This window comes from Artemia franciscana, chromosome 2, assembly GCF_032884065.1.
Source record: "Artemia franciscana chromosome 2, ASM3288406v1, whole genome shotgun sequence".
NCBI classification, from domain to species: domain Eukaryota; kingdom Metazoa; phylum Arthropoda; class Branchiopoda; order Anostraca; family Artemiidae; genus Artemia; species Artemia franciscana.
In genome coordinates, this window is record NC_088864.1 from 43,640,787 (window position 1) to 43,661,736 (window position 20,950).

Genomic DNA, 20,950 nt, shown 5'->3' on the forward strand with positions numbered 1-20,950 from the left:
TTGTTGCAAATGGGTAACTGATCCAACTTACAGCCCTTACCCTGAGGGTTGTGTGTGTGTGTAGGGGGGGGGGGGTTGTCAACCAGAAAGACATGATTACTGGACCTTTTAACTATGCTGAACAAAATGGTTATTTCAAAAAAATTTATTGGGTTTGTTTAGAAAAATAATGGGCGTCAGAGGAAGGCTGGTTGCCCTTCAATCACTTTTGACTCTTAAAAACGACACTAGAGCTTTTAATTTCCAATCGAATAAGCTCCTTTCAAAGTTTCTAAGGCAACTACTTCTACACAAAGTGTCTTCTTCTTCAAAAAAAAAATTGGGCCCACATCGCTCTTTCCTTAGGCAGTGCTACTACGCTGGCTATAATAAGAATAAACATACGGTGCGGTCTCGCCACTTTCATATAGGGAAATGCACTTTATGGTGCTTTGCAATATTAGTGTTCATTTGTTGTTTTGTTTTTGTATATTTATGCATTTCTTATTTGATGATTTTTCATTCTCTCTGCATTTATCACTCCGCTGATAACATTATGTAATTTTTGTAGGAAATAAAGTTTGTTCATTCATTCATTCATTGCACCATTCTGAGGTTAAAACCTAGTAGAATTTTTGTGTTTTGATCAAGAGTTGAAACCCTTGATTCAAACTAAAAAGAGTTGACATAGATAAACATAAATTCATTGTTTTGTTACCTAAATCAAGTTTATTGCAAAGTTTAGTCCTAGTTTACAGTCTACAAGCTTTCTGCTGTGTGTCCTGGAGATACTTTTACGCATGTTCTAAAGCCTTATAAAAAATGATTGCTAGAATTAGTGTTTGTATTCTTTTCATTGATTTGAGTTGCACTATTTCAACGAAAGCTATTAGACTACGACCGAAAAAAGATAAATCCCTCAGAAGCCAAATTGATCAGATCCATAAAACAAAAACCAAGAAAATAAAAAAAGAAAAGAAACTTTGCTGGTTTTACTTAAAAATGCCAACTAACAGGAGGTATATTTAAGTGTGAAATTAGATGATCAGACTTGAAAACTTATTTTGAACTCAATAGGCCTATGTAATTTTTTTTTTTGCATTTTTTGTATCCATTCACATTTTAGAAAATATCATTGTAACCGTACAGAAGTTAAGAGTCAATCAAGTTAAATTACTCTAAAATATAAAATTAGACTTAATTCATTTCGCATCTACCAAAAACAAGTTAATTTCACAGAAAAAAAAATTAAATCTAGATATTCGTTTATAAAAAAAACTAGCAGATGATACACTTGGATGAATTTATAACGTAATTAATAGTATAAAAATCTATAAGGCAAGTGATAAAGTTGCTCCAATATATGGCCACAAAATCTGCCAATAAACACCGGAAACCTTGTATCTGCGACATTTGCGGAAACTACTTCAAGCCGTTTCTATGTAGTGAACTTTAAAACAAAATATGGCTATCCAGGAAGTGCTATGATTGGTATCATAATTCCAATATTATCATTGAACTGAAAGTGTTCAGCCAAGAGAATCTCATATCTGGATTATATGTCTACAGTCTTATAGAACTTTTCTTCTTTCGCTAATGACTTTTTTAAAATATCGAAACGAAATGTCAACTGTTCACCGGCAATATATTGTTTGGAAGGGGGAGGGATAGCAAGGAGTCCAGCGAAGTAAGCATCTGGAGGAGAGGGCCCGCTATGTAAAATATTTCTCATGTCCAAAATATATCAAAATGCACGTTCTTATATATGTTTTTATCAATGCACGTTCTTATAATCTTATGATTTCCTTTACAATCGGGGACAAGGAAGGGGTTAAATCTTCCAGAAAGATTCCTTATCTACACCGCTGGTAACAATGGGTAAAACTGATTGTAATGTTTAAATCACACAACAACATATTACTTCTCATGAAATCAGCTGGATAGCGATACATCAGCCTTCTGATACATCTGATACATTCTGATACATCAACACGTTTGGCCCTCTTTTAGGGCAACAGGTTGTAGCTTGGCAGAATAGGGCTGCACTTATTGTTGAAAAAACTAGTGACACTAAACCTAGCCCCAAAATGACTGAATTGATGCAATTTCCTGCAATTTCACCAGTGAAATCGTATCTAAAAATAACTTCGTAAAATGCGTATTCTGGAGTATAGTTATAGTTAACATCACAGAAACAGCAACCAGAATTACAGCTACTATAGTATATAAAACTGCTGTCAAAATCGGTTGTGGTAGTATTTCCTTCGCATATCTGTAAAGGGTCTTCAGATAAAATATATTTTGTCATATTGCTACTATGTAAATATACCCCCGTTGTTCCCCATGTGATAGGGACAAGAGAAAATATGATTGATATTATAGCGAACGCCAGATGAGTCGAAAATAAACAATGTGAGGGGTTTTTAGCAGCAGCAACACCAATACTTCCTGTGATTATACAAGCTAAGCCAGACGGTATGCCAGAGCTGATGAATGATATTCCAAATTTGCATGTACTGAGCATCCAATCTAATGGCTGCAAAAGAATTTTGTTTTAATTTGAAAGAAAGGCCCAGTTCTTTCGACACATATTTTTATAGTTATCAAGAACCTAATCTACATACTTCACAGAGAGTGTCAGGGATTGAGTATGATTGGGTTTGAATATATATCCCTACTTTCATCCTAAATACAATATAAAAGAGAAAATGTAATATATTTCAAAAATGAAGCCAAATTGTGTAGTTTTATATGCGTCACGGGTAGTATTTGCTAAATATTAGTAAAACGAATTCATAATTAATTTGTACCCAAGCCACGGCTGATCTCCCTAACCTTCTGTGAGATACCGACACCTATTCAAGCTATACCTGTAATTTAATTTTCTCATCAAAATGTCAAAATTATTTATATGAGTTTATAGGAGTAAAATTATCGTTTATAAATGTTTTACAGTTATCAAAAGCTGCTACACATAGTATACAGAAGGTATGGCTAGGAGCGAAGCTAGGACTTTAAATTGGAGGAGGGGAGGGGCATAAAGAATGTGTCGACAAAATCGTCCAGTGTGCCGACAAATACAGACACACAAACTAAATTGAGACACCAAAGGCCCAAAGCTCCAAGGCATCGGTATGCAGTCCCAGTATCTTGGGAGCTTTTGGGAGGGGAGTGTCCCCTATTACCTCTCCCTTAACTGCTCACCTTGATATGGGGTTTTACCATGATGTAAAACTGAGAAGGAATTTAAAATCTCGTTAAAATTGGAGCAACATTATTCTTTCAACCCAGCTACGATGCACATTTCAGTTCACAGTAACAAATGATAGGACTATAATAACAAAAATTCATGAATATAGCCAAGGTTTGTACCAAGTTAGAAGATAAGAGGAGGGAGGATGAAAATCAGTCAAACTGGAATTGACCCTGAAAAACATATTACATAAAGTTTACTTGACGAAATTAAGTAATAGTATTGTTACTGTAGCATTTAATCCAGAACATTGCTATTGTAGTGTTTAGTTTAGAAGAGAAAATGAGCTGTAGGCCTACTGTTACCAAATAGAATGTAGTGAATCCTAGAATCGCATTCAGACAAAAATTTAGCTCCTCCCATGGAGGACTAATTGTAAAAGCACTGGGTTTTGTAACGAGAAGTGGTTAAAAAAGAAACCCAATAAGCCAAACGGAATATCAGTTACCTCGATTCTTGGCCTGCATGTAAGGATTAGTTTAATGTTACCCATCAAAAGCTACGCGCCTGAGAAAATTTGCAGGATTTTTGAAAAATAGGGAGACACCCCCCAAAAGTCAAGCAATCTTAATAAAACACACACCATCAGATTCAGCATATCACAGAAACCTACTATATAGAGGTTTCAAGCTCCTATCCACAAAAATGTAGAACTAGGTGTTTTTTACCAGAAGAAAGATCACGGATGCAGTGGCGCCATTTCAGAAAACCTTAGGGGGGGGGCCAAAAATCGATTTTGGGCCCCCATCCAGCCTTAAAAATTTTTAAATTTTCGAACATGCCTTTAGGTACCGTACTACCTTTGGGGTTCATATTTTGCAGCTTATTTAGGGACCAAAAACAGTACAAAAATAGAACATTTACTGTATAAATCAGAAACTTACGTACAGTTACTTCAGCAATGGATATCTCCTTTGCTTCATTTTTGCGAAGTCGTCGACAAGCTTCTCAAAATTGAGCTCCTTCACTGCAGCTTTCTCAGAGAATATAAGCAGCAAATGCGAAAGTCGCTCGTTTTCCATCGTTGTCCGGAGGTAGTCCTTCACAAAGGTCAACACAGAGAAAAAACGTTCATTTGAGCACGTTGTGAGCGGGAGTGTGAGGACTACCCTGACGACCTTAAGAAGCTCAGAATAAGCTTCTTTCAATCCTCCGAGGCGTTCGAAGACATCTAAAGCATTTGTCGGTTTCTGTGGAAGCTGCGACACAAATGCACGAGCTATTAAAGCTTGACACTTCAGCTGCATAGTATCGATTCCCGCCTGATCGAAGTATGTCGCGATCACAAAAAGTAAATCTGAGTCCATAAAATCTGTGGATTTGGGGTTAAGGCAACGTGTGGCTTCTAGCACTGGCAGGTGGACAGAAAAACGCTCTTCAAACTCATTTAACACTCTGTCCAAAACCTCGTAGAACTCTCTCCGCATTTTGTCTTCCGTTGTTGTGCTTTCGGAGTCAATGTTGTGCTTTCCAATTGTTGTTGTCGTCAAATAGTCTCTTAGTCTTCCGGATATCTTCTGAACTCGTTTTGATTTTAACAGGTATGGCTGAAGAGAGAGCACTTGTTTCCGACAGATCAGCTCCGACATTAATGGCCATCTCTTTAGACTTGCCGTATAGGACACGAAAATACTCGTCATCACGCATTTTCCTCAGTTCGTTCTTTGTTGCACTGATTAAAGTGCAAGCTTCTGAGATGACCAGATCTGCTGCCTGTAGTTGTTCAGAAAGAGGGTTTATCACTGCAAGAACTTCGTGAATGACATGCAAACTGAATATGAAGGGAAACGACTCTAGCTGGTTCTTAAGGCCCGTAGCTTCTGCCGCTGCCTCCCTGTCAGAAGATTCTTGAACTACTGACAGAACTGCGAGTATGCAGTCATATCTAACCAGGATCTTAGCCACTGATCTATACCAGTAAGACCAACGTGTCACTACTGTCCTTTCAAGCGTTAGCACAGGCACATTGGCAGTTTTCTGGGCTTCGACGAACAACTGGTATCGAGTGTTGCTGTTGGAGACGAAACTGTAAACTGTTTGCAAAACTGAAAATACTGATGAAATTCTTTGTATTTTCTGCATACAATCGCCAATGACAATGTTAAGTCTATGGGAATGACATTGTGTGTACACCGCTTGTGGTGCTTTTTCCCGGAGACGGGTCTGTACTCCTGAAAAGTGTCCGCTCATTACACTGGCCCCGTCATAGCACTGTCCAACACACTTTGACCAGTCAAGGCCGATACCCTTTATTTCGTTGTAAATGAAGTCGGCCAAACTCTCAGCGTCAACCTTGCGCATGTGGTAGCAACCTATGGCCCTTTCTTTGATTTTCAGGTCATGAACATAGCGCACTAAGATCGCGAGTTTTTCCTTTTTCGAGAGGTCTTTTGTCTCGTCAACAAGAACGGCAAAATATTTTGCTTCTCTGACTTCTTTCGCGATAGAACTTTTGATTTCATTTCCTATGACCTCAATGTAGTCGTTTTGGTACTCGTGTGACATGTAATGGCCATAGGCCTTACGAGAGTTTTTCATCAAGTCCGGGTTGATTTCTGTTAAAAGATGTACTGTCTCTACGAAATTCCCTTGATTGGCACTAGACCCCCTTCATCATGGCCACGAAACACAAGACCTTGCCGTCCAAGTAATGCTGTAAGTTTTAGTAGAGCTTTTACGTACTGTCTATTTTCTAGTATTTCTTTTTCGCGTTCTTTGGAGAGGCATGACGCAACAGATTCGGCCACCTCCGTCTCAATAGCTTTAAACTGAGTCAAAGAAATGGTACATGCTTTGTGTCGGTCGCTGTTTTCGTGCTGCCGTATCAGTTCAGAAATGTCTTTCCACTTTCTAAATCCTATATCAATGAATGCTCTAGCTCCATACCTTTCGCCTGATCTTAGCGAGGATCCACTGAAATGTCGGCAATTGAAACAGAACGCCGAGTCCTGTTCTTTCGAATATTCGAGCCATGGGTATTTCAAGAAATAGGAGCTGTTAAATTTTCGTTTGCGATTCCCGATGGTAGTGGCGGGATAGTCTGTCAAAACTGGTTGGCAGGGGTTATCATACGGGTTCACGGACAAATCGGTACTGATCGTTCTGGAAGCCATTTCCTCCGTTTGTGGTTCGCGCAGGTTTGTCTCCTCAGAAATGTGTCTCACGTCCAGGGTCTGCTCGTTTCTCGGTAAAACTTCGGTTGCCGATGGGTTGTCCCTTGACGTCCCAGCATCACTATCCTACAGAGTAATCAAGTTTTAATTAAAAACAAATTAAAAGTGATGTCCCAGTTACTTCTTTTACCAGGACGTGAATTGTACATAATTAACATAGAAAACAACACAAAATTTAGAGCAAGCAACAACAAAAAACATAATCAATTCAACTACGAAGCTATAATCAATTAGTTCGTGGTAACGAACTTCAAGTAAAAAAGTGACACGGCTCAATAGTAACCGAAAATCTAAAACACGGAATTTTGATACCTATAGATGCATCAAAAGAATCAGATTTGTACGCTAATTTCAAATATATAAGTTGTATCAAATTTAGTTTTACCCATCAAAAGTTACGAGCCTGAGAAAATTTGTCTTATGTCCGAAAAAAGGGAAAAACACCCCCCCTGAAAGTAATATAACCTTAACAAAAATATCACCATTTAATTCAGCGCATCACTGAACTTTACTGCAGGAGTTTCAAGCTCCTATCTGCTAAAATGACGAATTTTGGATTTTCTTGCCAGAAGAAAGATCAAGGACGCGTGTTATTTTTTTTCCAGGGGTGATCGTATTGACCCAGTTGTCCTAGAATATCGCAAGAGGGCTCATTCAAATGTAAATTAAAAGTTCTAGTGCCCTTTTTCAAATGAACAAAAATTTGGAGAGCAACTAGGCCCCATCCCACCCTCTTTTTACCCTAAGTCACCTGATCAAAATTTTGAAACAGCCATTTTGTTTAATATATTTAAAAATTTAATAAATATGTCTTTAAAGATGTCTTAATTGTCCAAAGTCTCTGGGGGAAGGTGTTCAATTTGTGGACTTTGCCCTTTTTTATAAATAGTATAGGTAATTGCGAAGTATACAGACATTTTCAGTTTTTTTCTGGTGGGGGGGCAGCTCGAGCAGAGGAGGTTATGTAGGAGGATCTTTCCATGGAGAAACTTTTCATAGGGGGGCTGAATTTTCGATCAAGGGGGCACTGGATTTCCAAGCATTATTAAAAAAAGAATAAGAAATTAAATGAAAAAAAAGTTTCTTCAACTCAAAGTAAGGAGCAGGATTGAAACTTAAAACGAAAATAAATTATTACATATGAGAAGGTTCACCCTTTCGTCAATACCTCGCTCTTTACGCTAAAATTTTTTTTTTAGTACAAAATTCCTATACAAAATTTCTTTATATATCTTGCTTTCTATTTACTGGCTCAATTTCACGCTTGAAAGTGTTAAGGGTAATTGTCCCAGTAAATTTTAACCAGGATTGTATTGTTCAGAGGATGTTTCCAAGGGGGATTTCTCCGTGGAGGTGAAGCCAGATTTCCTGGCTTTATTTAAAAAATGATCAGAAATTAAATAGAAAAACAAGTTTTTCAACTGAAATTAAGGAGCATTATTAAAACTTAAAAATAACAAGAATTATTACATATACGAGGGGGTTGCCTCCTCCTCAACACATCGTTCTTTGTGCTAAAGTTGAAATTTTGTCCCAATTCTTTAAAAATGACTCCTCAAACACAAAGGGCGTTTTATTAAAACAGTAAGTAACTTTTTTACAAATGCTGAAAAACTTTAGCATGAAGAGCGGGGTGTAGAGGAGGGGGAAGACCCCCTCCTCTATGGGGGCACTGTGGGGGACTTGGGGGGGGGATCCGGATTTCTGGCAATTCCGCGAGATCGGTACTTCCTGACGCAATAGGACAAAATTTAAAATGTGGTAGATTTACTTACAGTCGGTTTGAAAAACGAAGCCAATCGTCGTTGCATCTTTATTTCTTCTTCTTTCCTTTGGGCTTTTATTTTCCTTTTTTTTGCACCACTCGCACCGGATGAACTCATGTTTCAATAATCCGATTTGAACTTGAACACAACTCAACACTGTTTCACGGTTCTTTATTTGATGAAGGGTAACGAGAAACTAAATACAAACCCTGGTCTGGATACCCTCTTTTCCAGATGTTAGCCTACACATAAATGTGCCGACTGACGGGATTCATTAATCACTGGAGAGACTTCAATGTCACAGAAGTACCCGAGCCCAGAAAGGACTTTACTTTACAAACCCCTGCCAAAAGGGTGACCATAAATTAATTAGAGAGAACGGCAAAAACAGGATACTTTCTTGAAATGCAATAATCGTCGAGTATCTTGAATTTGCTATTTAGTAATAATTCACAGTAGAAATACGGTAAAAAAAAGAGAAAAAAGTAGAACAAGGACGAATAAACAAAGAATTACGTGGTTGAAATTGGGCCCCTCCAAAAATCAGGGGGGGCCATGCCCCCCCCCCCCCATTTGAACCCTCCTTGGTTCACAGACTTATCTTCCTATTCTTCCAAACTTTTTTCAACTAAAAAAAAACTCCTGGGGCCTTGGCTATTCCCTCTTAAATAATTCATCTCTTCATCTTTTATCTACAAGTCACCTACCCACAATCCATCATAATCCCCCATCTTTAACAATAATACTCCCTAGGTGTTTGAAGCTGTCCACTTGACCTATCTTACCCATCTTGTTACCCAGCTTTTCATCTTCACTTATTTCAAGTATTAGTAACTTAGTTTTCTTAGTATTAATTTTCAATCTTATTCTTGCACCCTGAACAGGAAAAACCCCAAGAAGTTCAATCGCTTTCCTAAAAATTCTCATCAGGGTGCTTAAATCATCAATACTTTCAGTACACAATTAAACTTTCATTGCAAATTTCAATGTGCAATTCAAAGTACAAATAAACATTTTTTTTTATTGTTTTTAAAAGAAGAGTTGTGAGAAAGAGTCAAACTTTTGCGTAAAGAGCGGGGCGTTAAGGAAGGGTCAGCTCCTTTCATATTCGTAATAATTTCTGTTCGTTTTAAGTTTTAATATCGCTCCATACTTTCAGTTAAAAAAAACTGTTTTTTTATTTAATTTCTGAACGTTTTTGAATGAACCCAGGTTTCGATTTCGGCTGGCCATACATGAATAATTCAAACAAATTTGCATATTAATTTTAATTTTTTGACTAAATGGGTTTCTCAAAGTTTTGATCGGGCGATTTTGAGAAAAAAAGGGGCGGGGAGAGGGCCTAGTTCCCCTCCATTTTTTTTTTGGTTACTTAAAAGGGCCACTAGAATTTTAAATTTTATTTACGAACCTTTCTATTAGTAGTAAATATACGTAACATACAAATTAATTTACGTAAAGAACTTCCATATTTGTATATTTTTATTACGTATACGAGGGGGTTTGCCCCCTCGTCAATACCTCGCTCTTTACGCTAAAGTTCGAATTTTGTTCCAATTCCTTAAGAATGAATCACAAAGGACGTTTAATTATAATAAATAGCTCTTTTGAAATTGCTAAAACTACTTCAGCGTAAAGAGCGAGGTATTGAGGAAGTGACGAACCCTCTAATATACGTAATAATTTCTGTTCATTTAAGTTTTAATGTTGCTCCTTCCTTTCAGTTGAAAAAACTTGTTTGTTTTTTTAAATTAATTTATCATTTTTTTTTTAAATGATACTGGAAAATCCAGTACCCTTTCATCGAAATTCTCGTACCCTGTGATAAATTCCTCCATGGAGAGATGCTCCCACGTGGCTCCCTCCTCCCGACCCCCCACCACCGGAAAAATCCCCCCTGAAAATGTCTGTATACTTCGCAATAACCAATACTATATGTAAACAATGGGCAAAGTTCATAACTTGCATCCCTTCCCCCAAGGATTCTGGAGGATTGAGTCGTCCTCAAAGACATAGCTATTAGATTTTTCAACTATGTTGAAAAAAAATGGCTATCTCAAAATTTTGATCCGGTGACTTTGGGAATAAAAGAGCGTGGGAGGGGGCCTAGTTGCCCTCCAATTTTTTCGGTCACTTAAAAAGGGCACTAGAACTTTTAATTTCCGTTAGAATGAGACCTCTCGTGACATTCTAGGACCGCTGGGTCGATCCGATCACCCCTGGAAAAAAAAAACAACAACAAATAAACACGCATCCGTGATCTTTCTTCTGGCAAAAACACAAAATTCCATATTTTTGGAGATATGAGCTTGAAACCTCTACGGTAGAATTATCTGATATGGTGAATCTGACGATATGATTTTCATTAACATTCTATGACTTTTAAGGGAGGTTTCCCCCTTTTTTTTCGAAAATAAGGCTAATTTTCTCAGGCTCGAAACTTTTGATGGGTAAGACTAAACTTAATGAAACTTAGATATTTAAAATCAGCATAAAAATCCAATTCCTTACAATCCTTGGTACAGTTCGTTACCACGAACTGATTTATTCTAAATATATAAATTTCTTTCAGTTTATTGTTACCCACCAAAAACCAAAAATCTGAGAAAATTTTGCCTGATTTTTTGAAAAAGGGGAAATCCACCCAAAACAGCAAGGGATATTATTAAAAATCCCTTTATTAGACACATCATTTCAGTGAACCCTACCGTAGAGGTTTTAAGCTCCTATCATCAGAATGTGAAATTTCGCTTCTTTTTTTTCCAGAAGAAACATCGTCGATGCATGTTTATTTGCTTGTTGTTTTTTTCCACGGGGTGATTATACCGAGCCGAAGGTCGGAGATAATTGGGAGGGAGCTCATTCGAACGTAAGTTTAAAGCTGTTTTTGAAGTGACCAATCTAACCATACAGATTGGGCCAGGGGAAAGTCTTGTTTTCTGCCATTTTAGTGCTCCAAACTAAGACTTTTTACCAAAAAAGGACGAATTTGTTATCAATTTAAAATTCTGAGACGCAAATTGATTTAAAAGTACCAATAGCTATATATTAGGCTTCCCGGTTGCAAAAGAAGTAGTGCCACACGGTGGCAGTACTGGATTCACCCAAGTTGATTCGCTTTATTTGTAATGAAAATATGCTACGTTTGGTGACCTGTAATTGCATATCAGCTATAATGAAGGAGAAGTGAGTCAATGTTTAGGTGGGGGTAGGGTGGATTCCAGAAAAAGTACATTTTAATGGACAGACTGCTAACTCTTCTTGAGGCTTCAGATAAAAGTTGAAAGAGGTAGGGGGAGTAGGAATTAATTAAAATGATTCACTATACAGCTAAAATGTTACGAAACGACATAAAATGTAAACTAAGTGGACAGATTATCGATATGCTTATGCAAATTTTGCTAGCTCAACAGACACGAGCCTTTAGGATTAAAAAAAGGCAAAGGATGCGGCACTAGACCTTTAAGCTCCGAACCGGTGGTGCTGATCTCAGTCTCGAGGCCCTTCAGCCAGAAAGTGCCAGAAACTTCAGCCAGGTCATCCGGTCATCCAGGTCATCCAGGGCCGACCATCCTGTGCTTTTACACACCCTTAGGATCAGGGAGTTATTTGACCAATCCCTATATAGAACAAGAACTAAGAGCTCTTGACATGAGCTCTAGCAAAATTTTAAAAATCTAAAGATTGATTTAAAAGGAAAATCAGAAGCTTAATGCCGGTCGGGATTTAAAATAAGCGCTCTGAGACACTAAGTCCTTCTGAATATCAAAATTCATTAAGGTACGATCACCCATTCGTAAGTTAAAATTACCTAATTTTTTCTAATTTTTCCTATCCCTTCAGTCTCCCAGATGGTCGAATCGGGAAAACGACTTTATCAAGTCAATTTGTGCAGGTCCCTGACACTATACTAATTTTCATCGTCCTAGCAAGTCCAGAAGCACCAAATTCGCCAAAGCACTGGACCCCCCTAACTCCACGAAAGAGAGTGGGTCCAGTACGGTTACGTCAATCACGTATCTACGGCATTTGCTTATCCTACCCACCATGTTTCATCCCGATTTCTCCATTCTAAGTGTTTTCCAAGATTTCCTGTTTCACCCTCCAATTCCCCCAATGTCACCAGATCTGGTCGGGATTTAAAAAAAGAGCTCTGAGACACGAGTTCCTTCTAATCATCAAATTTCAATAAAATCTGGTCTCCCGTTCGTAAGTTAAAAATGCCTCAATCTTTCTAATTTTTCTGAATTAAACCCCCCTCCCCAACTCCCCTAAATAGAGCGGATTTAGTCCGGTTATGGCAATCACGTATCTGGGAATTGTGCTTATTCTTCCCATCAAGATCCAGCCCGATCTCTCCACTCTAAGAGTTTTTCAATATTTCTTGTTTCCCCCTCCAATTCCCCACAATATCACGAGATACAGTCGGGATTCAAAATAAGAGCTCTGAGAAACGAGGTCCTTCTAGATATCAAATTTCATTAAGATCTGATCAACCCTTCGTAAGATAAAAATACCTCATTTTTTCCAATTTTTCCAAATTACCCCCCCCCCCAACTCCCTCAAAGAGAGTCAATCTTGTCTGGTTATTTCAATCATGTATCTAGGACTTGTGCTTATTCTTCCCACCAAGTATCGTCACGATCTCTCCACTCTAAGTGTTTTCTAAGATTTTTGGTTTCCTCCTCCAACTCCCCCAATGTCACCGGATCCGGTCAGGGTTTAAAATAAGAGCTCCAAGACACAAGGTCCTTCTAAATATCAAAGTTCATTAGGAGCCAATCACCCGTTCGTAAGTTAAAAACGCCTCATTTTTTCTAATTTTTCCGAATTACCGAATTAGACCCCCAACTCCCCCAAAGAGGGTGGATCCGGTCTTTTTATGTCAATCACGTACCCATGACTTGTGTTTATTCTTCCCAATAAGTTTCATCCTGATCTCTCCACTGTAAGCGTTTTCCAAGATTTCCAAACACCCCCAACTCCCCCCAATGACATCAGATCCGGTCGGGATTTAAAATAAGTGGTATGAGTTACGAGATCTTTCTAAATATAGAATTACATTAACATCCGACGACTCGTTCGTAAGTTAAAAATACCTCATTTTTCTATTTTTTCCGAATTACCCTCCCCCCACCAGATCCCTCAAAGAAATTGGATCCATTTCGATTATTTTAATCACGTATCTAGGACTTGTTCTTAGTTTCCCCACCAAGTTTCAGCCCGATCTCTCCACTCTAAGCGTTTTCCAAGATTTCCGCCCCCACCCCAATGACAATGGATCCGGCCGGAATTTTAAATAAGAAATCTGAGTTACGAGGTCCTTTCAAATATTAAATTTCATTAAGATCTGATCACTGCTTCGTAAGTTAAAAATAACTCCTTTTTTCTAATTTTTCAGAATTAAGCCTCCCCCCAAAATCCCCCAAAGAGAATGGATCCGTTCCGGTTATGTCAATCACGTATCTAGGACTTGTGCTTATTTTTCCCACCAAGTTGCATCCCGATTCCTCCACTTTAAGCGTTTTTTAAGATTTCAGGTTCCCCCTCCAACTCCCCCCAACGTCATCTGATCTGGTCGCAATTTAAAATCCTATCTCTGAGACACGATGTCCTTCTAAACATCAAATTTCATTAAGATCCGATCACCCGATCGTCATTCAAAAATACCTCATTTTTTCTATTTTTTTCCAAATTAACCGGCAAATACCAAATGCCATAAAAACCAATCGTTACTTAGAAATGAATCGAAATTTCAAAAAAAGATATTTTATTGTCTAGGTACGATAAATGGTATATTAAACTAAGTTTGGTTTCATTTCAAACATTTTGGGAAGAAATACCTATATTCTCCTACAGAACCGTTTTTCTTTCCTCCTCTTTGGATGCACAATATTACATAAGGAGAGAATATTACAGTGAAATCGTCAAGTAAATAATGTGAAAAAGTAAGTATAATAACAAGTAATCCTTCTTTTAATATACAACTTTGAGTAGTTCCAGAACCGCATGCCTGCACTTCTCCAACCGCTAATTGGCAAGGGGTTGGGGCCGAGGGTGTAATTTTCAATAGAACAGAGGGGGAAACTGCTTTTCCCAGACCTCAGTTTTTCTCCAGACCCCAGTTTAGCCCCCCCTCCTGCTGAAATGTATTTTCTCCAAAAATGTTGTCAAAATTAAGATAAGCTTGTGGAATTCAAGCATCCACTGAAACAGGTCGATTTTCTTTAGCATATCTTTACCTTGTTTGTAACTACATGGCTCGTTTTTCAGTTTTCTCTGTCACTTTCACTTGATTTGAGAACGTTCTGGTAGGTCACTAGCCCCAGCTTTTTCATTTCAGACATGGCAGCAAAAGTGCCGTTTCTAGTGCCATGGGGAACTTGATGATGATGGAATTTACAGGAAGGACATAGATATGAGCAATATCTTTTATATGAGCTATTAAAAATCTGTCTAAGATACCAGCAATAACAATATGCCCATACCGATACGCGTGATGGCGATATGCGCGATACAAATACAGCGTACAATCCTTACCTCAGGGACTATGGAGTATCATTTAATCACCTAAAGCATAGAGCGTGCACCTTTGAACTATTTTGAACCAAATGGCTATCTAAAAATGTTGATTGGATAACTGTGGGGAGAGAGGGCCCTTAGGGAGGGATGCTAGGTGCCCTCCAGTCTTTTCGGTCACTTAAAAAAGGCACTAGCAAATTTAATTTCCGTTCAAATGGGCCATTAAACTTCTCTCTATGATGTTCTGGTCATTCGCTAGCCGTGGTGAAAAGAAGAAGAAAAATATAAGACCCATCAGTGCTACCCATGCAAAAAGTGATTTTCGTTGGTGTTCAAGGTGGAGGAATACAATTGTCCTACTAAAGATTTTCGACCATTTTGATTCCAATGGTATACTTTTATTTCGATCTGACGCCATTTTCAAGGTGTTTCAGGCTCTTTTTCGAAATCATCATAAATTTCTTTTCGCAATAAACTTTTACTTTTAAGATTAACCGAAACAAAAGCTACTGATATCAGAGCTGGTTTAAAACTACAAAAAAGCGTTATAGATCCATTCGTTGCTGTGACTTTACGCACTTATTATTGACTCCTAAATCAATATCCTTTTTCTGTTGCGAGAGCAACACTTTGGTTTTGTCCCGGTTTTTTTTTTTCCTATGCCGCCGATGTCGGCTTTTTCCTGGAAACTGGTAAGAGTCTAACCTGTGCGGTTTTTACGGAAAGTGTGGACCTCAGGCTGGATTGATGAATATGGTATTACATTTTGGAAAGCTCCACAGAACTCTTGCCTGGGGCCAAAAAGGAGGGTTTTTGCTTGTCCACGAGCCAGAGCCTATGGTGTGCGAAGTGAAGTGGAGTTATGTAGCCTATGTCAGAGAGGAGTATCTGAAGTTGTGCAGCCAAGCTTTCGTTTCATCAAACCATGTTTCTGCTTTTGAGTGGAAAGCTCCGTTCTAGCAGGCAGGCACCACTTTCAAATTAAAGATGGACTAAAATCTATAAGTGTTAAATATATGCAGCAGTTACCCGGCCCCACAGCCAATATATCTTCTTTGAGTGATAAATAGAAAAATTTACAGAAGCAAAAAAGCGGCATTTTCCCACGGGTCCGAAAGTGCTGCCGTGATTTTGGCTGGGTTTATCATTTGTTTTTTCGGACTTGGGATTGAGGTAGAGAAATGTTATCAGATGTACCTCTTAAACTTTAAAACTTCTGTCATTGCTAAGGAAATTGGAGCTTATCCTTTGCTCCTTTCTAAGTGGTGGCTTTAGAAAGTTGGCCTACGGAAAAAAAATCAACTTTTGAAATAAGACAGATAGAATTTTTTTTGACGGCAATCGATAGCTCTTGATGAGCTGATCAAAGTATATGTCATCTATTTTTTGATACAAAAATTCCTTCATGAAATATACTAGTATGAAAGTTTCAAGGGGTTGACAACTTCAGTAGTAGGGTACACACTGAAACCAAAAATAAGTCGATACCAATTGTGAGACATGTAGGGGACTTGCAAGGAAAGGTCGGCTGTTAGCTCATAATCATTTTCGGCAGTGAGGGGTTTGCAAATTTTGCTATTTGGTGTACCTATTATTTGTTTCCAGTGTGTTTGATGATAAGACCGAGTTGGTTCCAGTGGTAAGACATGTAGGGGACTTGTAAGTAATACTCGTCTGTTAGGCTACAATCATCTTTAGTGAAGAGGAGTTTGAGACTTTGGTAGTTGGTGTAGCTTACCCATACTCACTATAACCTAGAATTAAGTGTTTACGCAACGGGTATAAACGATAACGTAAAACAACGAGGCAGTATCGTAATAATTAAAAGAGTGTCATCTATGGTATTTTGATCCTAAAAAGTTACGGATAGCTTTATAATACCAACTAGATTATATAAGATATTGTTCCAAGTCTTGATCCGTCACGATGTCTATGATTGAAAAGGATAAAGTTCAACTGGCTGCAAAGTCAATTTAGTCCCTTCTTTCGATATTATTTTGTTATTGTTGTTTTTTCAACGCTGAGGAATAGCCTTTGATCATGTGATTACTGATTGCGTTCTTCTTTGAACATAACGTTTTAAAAGTTTCGATAGGCTGACAACTTCAGCGTTTAACCGATAGCAAAAAAACAAAACCAAAGCGTTGCTCTCGCAACACTTTATTCGGCGAAGCCGGACAAAGGTTGTCACAACACTTCACGTTGCTCAGGCAATGTAGGTCTAGTTTTTACTTGGCTTTTGGGATTCCAGTAAAGCGATAATTTTCTATGGTCCTACAAACATAGAGAAATATCATCAGTTTGTTTATTTGTACTAGTTTTATTGATATATGCTAGATAAACCATTATGTAATAATTTTTTTCGTTCTAGGTACCAACTTCGCTCTTTACTTCCCTCAGAAAAACGGGAGAAGAATCAGTGGTACCAATGCAAAAAAGTGGTTTTCCTTGTTTTTCAAGGTGGGGCAGAGAAATTATTCCCTATAAAAGGGGGGCTGCCCCTTCCTCAATATCCCTCTTTTCACGCTAAACTTTTTTAGTACCATTAAAAACATTCTTATTCCAATTAAACGACCCTTGTGTTTCAGGAGTCGTTGTTCATCAATTGGGACAAAAAGCCGACACTTTAGCGTAAATAATAGGGTACTGGGGAGGGGTAGCACCCCTCATATACTGAATAATTTCTGTGCGTGGGATATTTTATTGTTGCTTCTAACTTTCAGTAGAAAAAAACTTGTTTTTAAAAAATTAGGTTTTGATAGTTCTCAAGTAGTCTTAGGAAATCCACCTCCCACTCAATTGAAAATTCCCCCTCTAAAATTCCCTTAAGAAAAACCCCCTCCCCCCAACAGGAAATTAACCCCGGACAGTTCCATCCTCGCTGCAAATTCTCTCCCAGAAATGTTCTTGTGAACAATTCCGGCCAAAAAATGCACTTTTGCATACCGTCTTTTGAAAAAATCTCCACATATAGAATTGAGTCGGCAAAGAGTAAGTCAGAAAATTAAAAGGAATTCTGGCAAATTCTTCTTGATTAAAATTTTCCCCTAGAAATATCACCTCCAATATTTCTCCCCCCCAAAAAAAAAAATTCCCCATGGAAAATCCGTCCCAGGAGAAAATCCATCCCCTCCCGTAGAAAACGCCCGTGTACTTATAGCCCTTTCCTAAGGGGTGGGGGGTCATGTTATCCCCAAAGGTATTGATATTAGGTCGTTCAACTATGATAAAAAAAATGGCTACCACAAAATTTTGATGGAACGACTTTGGGGAAAAAGGGGCATGGGAGGGGGATTCGACACGATAATCTTTTGTTTTATTTTTGTTTCGATTAAAGTTATGAATATCCTTTTTCCTTTTTCTCTTTTTTACTCTGCCTTCGTGTGGTTATTGTGTTGTTTGATGAGCTAGGAATAAAAAAAAATATAAGAATAGTAACTCCTATGAATTTTAATATGTTTGAGTAAAAAGGCAAAGATTGCACTGGAATTTTTCTTTTTGAAAAACATTTCAGTTGAATGTTCTAAACCTTTCAAACTAAAAAAAAATGGTGTGGCTTTATGCAGCCACAATTTAGAATGGGTATTCTCTAAAACTAAGAGTTAAAAAAAGAAAACAAAACAAAAACAAATAGAAAACTGGTTTTTCATGATGCATATATCGAGGGGTCACCCACTTTCCATCACCGGGTGTACATCATAGAGTGCCAAGTCTGCCACTTAGCTCTGTCACGCGTGGCACAATTCCACCACAACAGGCACAGCATTGTAACGATTGACTTATGTTCGCCATGCTTGGAATATGCCACCTGGTGTACAGGATTTCTAAAAGTTGGTGATTAATTCTGATCATTTTTTACTGCTTCTCTTATGTAGATTGTAAAATTGACCTGTAGACAATCCACGGTCATGCCCGCAAGGGACGCCTTGCTTTCCATTCTCCTCAAAAATTTGATATTTGTACGAAGTTTTTTATAATATCCCACATCTTTTGCACAGATCATTATATTTATTTTGTTTTAGTTTGACTGAATTTTGAACATTCATCCCTCTGTTCTCGTTGTGGACGTGGTGAAATTGCACCATAAAGTGCTCACAAGGATTTTTATACTACGAATAAAGAGACGCTTTGGGACCTTGCTCTTTTTTGAAATCACAAGTTGTTTGTGATTTTCAGCTATTATTGGTGTGTCCCCCTTTTTGCATATTTCGAATAAACCAAGTTCAAATATTTCAAATAACCTTACCCAAAATGAAGTTCTTCATATTTTTTTTTGGAACTCAAATCAACATACAAAAGAAGAAAAAAACTTACAGCTGTTACTAACAATAGTAGTCCAACAATGAGAAGAACAATGCTGATTCCCCTATATTTGCGGACAGGTATATTTCTTTCCATTTTCGGGAGTTTTGCTAAAACTGTAGTATTACTTAATACTCAAAAGTCAGTTTATATATTCTTTGTAATTATGAGCTGTATTTGTTATCTATTTATGACTGTTCTTTGACTGATATGATTAGCCAAAAACTACGTCATTTGTTATCTATTTATGACTGTTCTTTGACTGATATAATTAGCCAATTACTATGTCATATGCTGCTGACCCACATATCGGCAGCGGCGATGTTACTCAAAGACCGAACAAAGAATAGAGGCCATTTTCTGCAAAATTGCATTGTTAAGCCAGAGCCCAGCAAAAACAAAATTAAATTTAGCAAAGAAAGCTGTTATCATAATTCTAGACAGACACGTACGCAGGAATTTTTTCGGGGTGGAGGGCCAAAACCTTCGAAACAGCAGATATAAAGTAGCACTTTTTTTTTATTTAGTAACTAAATAAATGCAAAAAGCACGTATATCGGAAAATACAGATTAACTTTAATCTGTAGTATTGTAGCCGATGGGGGGAAGAGGACTGAAGCCTCAAAAGTATGTTTAGGCTCAGGTTATGTTCATAGCGATTTAGAACCAGTGATTAATATATTATATCCCACTGAAAGGGAAATTTTAGGGTTAGCAGTGCAATATGGGTGCTGTGGAGGGTAGTTCTTCTATTGCGAAAACGTCGATTTTAATGAAAAAAGATAGTTTCCAAAATTGATCCATTAAAAGCTGTACTTTATCCTGAAAGGGGGGAGGGGGATAAACGCCCCAATATCAAGGATAATTCTATTTTACCTTGGAAAACAAACTCTCTTTACAAAAAAATAAATAAATAACAGTACAATCGCTAATTCCTTCAAAGAGGGTAAGAAGTTAGACAGAAAATGGGTTAATAATTGGGCAGTGACTTGACCGGATAATTGCATGCTGTAAAACCCCCAAAAAAGGCTTCACATATGCATCTAGATTCTTAATAAATGCCCTACTTTTGCCAGAAATCCCAAAAAACCTTCGGGAAATTAAACATTTCACAAAATTTCAGGGGGGGGGCTAAGACCCCCCCCCCCCCTGCGTACGTGCCAGAGCGTATATTATACAAAAGTAGAAAAAGAAGTAGGCTAAACTCTGAAAATTCGAATATGATTTTTAAATAAAGAAAATTAACAATTCCGGCTTAATATGACAATTCTGGCTTAATAATCCCGCCTGACGGCGAAATTTTTACAGAATCTGACTTCTGTTTTTTTCTTTTATCGGTATTGTACCATATTACACCCTTATATTCTACATGAGATGGAGAAGATTGAAACATCTGTTTCTTTTCTTTTATGGCACTTGGCTGGCACGTACGCAGGGGGGAGGGGAGGCCTTCGGCCCCCCCTAAAATTTTTGAAATGTTTAATTTCCCCATGGTTTCTTGGGATATCTGGCAAAAGTAGGACATTTATTAAGAATCTAGATACATGTGTGAAGCCTTTTTTTTGGGATTTTACAGCATGCAATTATCCGGTCAAATCACTGCCCAATTATTAACCCATTTTCTGTCTAAATTTTTACCCCCTTTGAAGTAATTAGCGATTGTACTGTTATTTTTTTTTTTTTTTTGTAAAGAGAGTTAGCTTTCCACAGCAAAATAGAAATATTCTTGATATTCGGGCGTTTATCCTCCTTTTTCAGGATAAAGTAAAGCTTTTAATGGATCAATTTTAGAAACTATCATTTTCATTAAAATCGACGTTTTCGCAAAAGAAGAATTACCCCCCACAGCACCCATATTCCACTGTTAACCCTAATATCTCCCTTTCAGTGGTATATAAAAGATTAATCACTAGTTTTAAATCGCTATGAACCTGAGTCTAAAACGTGCTTTTGAG

The 20,950-nt window shown here is 37.8% G+C and overlaps 1 protein-coding gene and 1 long non-coding RNA gene across 2 annotated transcripts; both read right to left on the bottom strand.

The window, feature by feature from the left end:
* Positions 1–1,268: 1,268 nt before the first annotated feature.
* Positions 1,269–19,184, bottom strand: LOC136042274 (uncharacterized). Its single transcript, XR_010621226.1, has 2 exons — positions 19,008–19,184; positions 1,269–2,515 (listed from the first exon to the last, which is right to left on the bottom strand). It is a non-coding gene; the product is annotated as an uncharacterized LOC136042274 (long non-coding RNA).
* LOC136043997 (zinc finger MYM-type protein 1-like) lies at positions 5,809–8,734 on the bottom strand. Its single transcript, XM_065729086.1, has 2 exons — positions 8,181–8,734; positions 5,809–6,471 (listed from the first exon to the last, which is right to left on the bottom strand). Exons 1-2 carry the CDS (start codon positions 8,286–8,288, stop codon positions 5,809–5,811), a joined length of 771 nt encoding a protein of 256 aa, XP_065585158.1. The 5' UTR covers positions 8,289–8,734.
* Positions 19,185–20,950: the final 1,766 nt, after the last annotated feature.

What these genes read in the sequence shown, in the direction of transcription:
- LOC136043997 (XM_065729086.1), bottom strand. Translation starts at nt 8,288, where the DNA reads ATGAGTTCATCCGGTGCGAGTGGTGCAAAAAAAAGGAAAATAAAAGCC. An exon ending in CTTCGTTTTTCAAACCGACT is followed by an intron (nt 6,472 to 8,180) that starts GTAAGTAAATCT and finishes ATTACTCTGTAG; the next exon opens with GATAGTGATGCTGGGACGTC.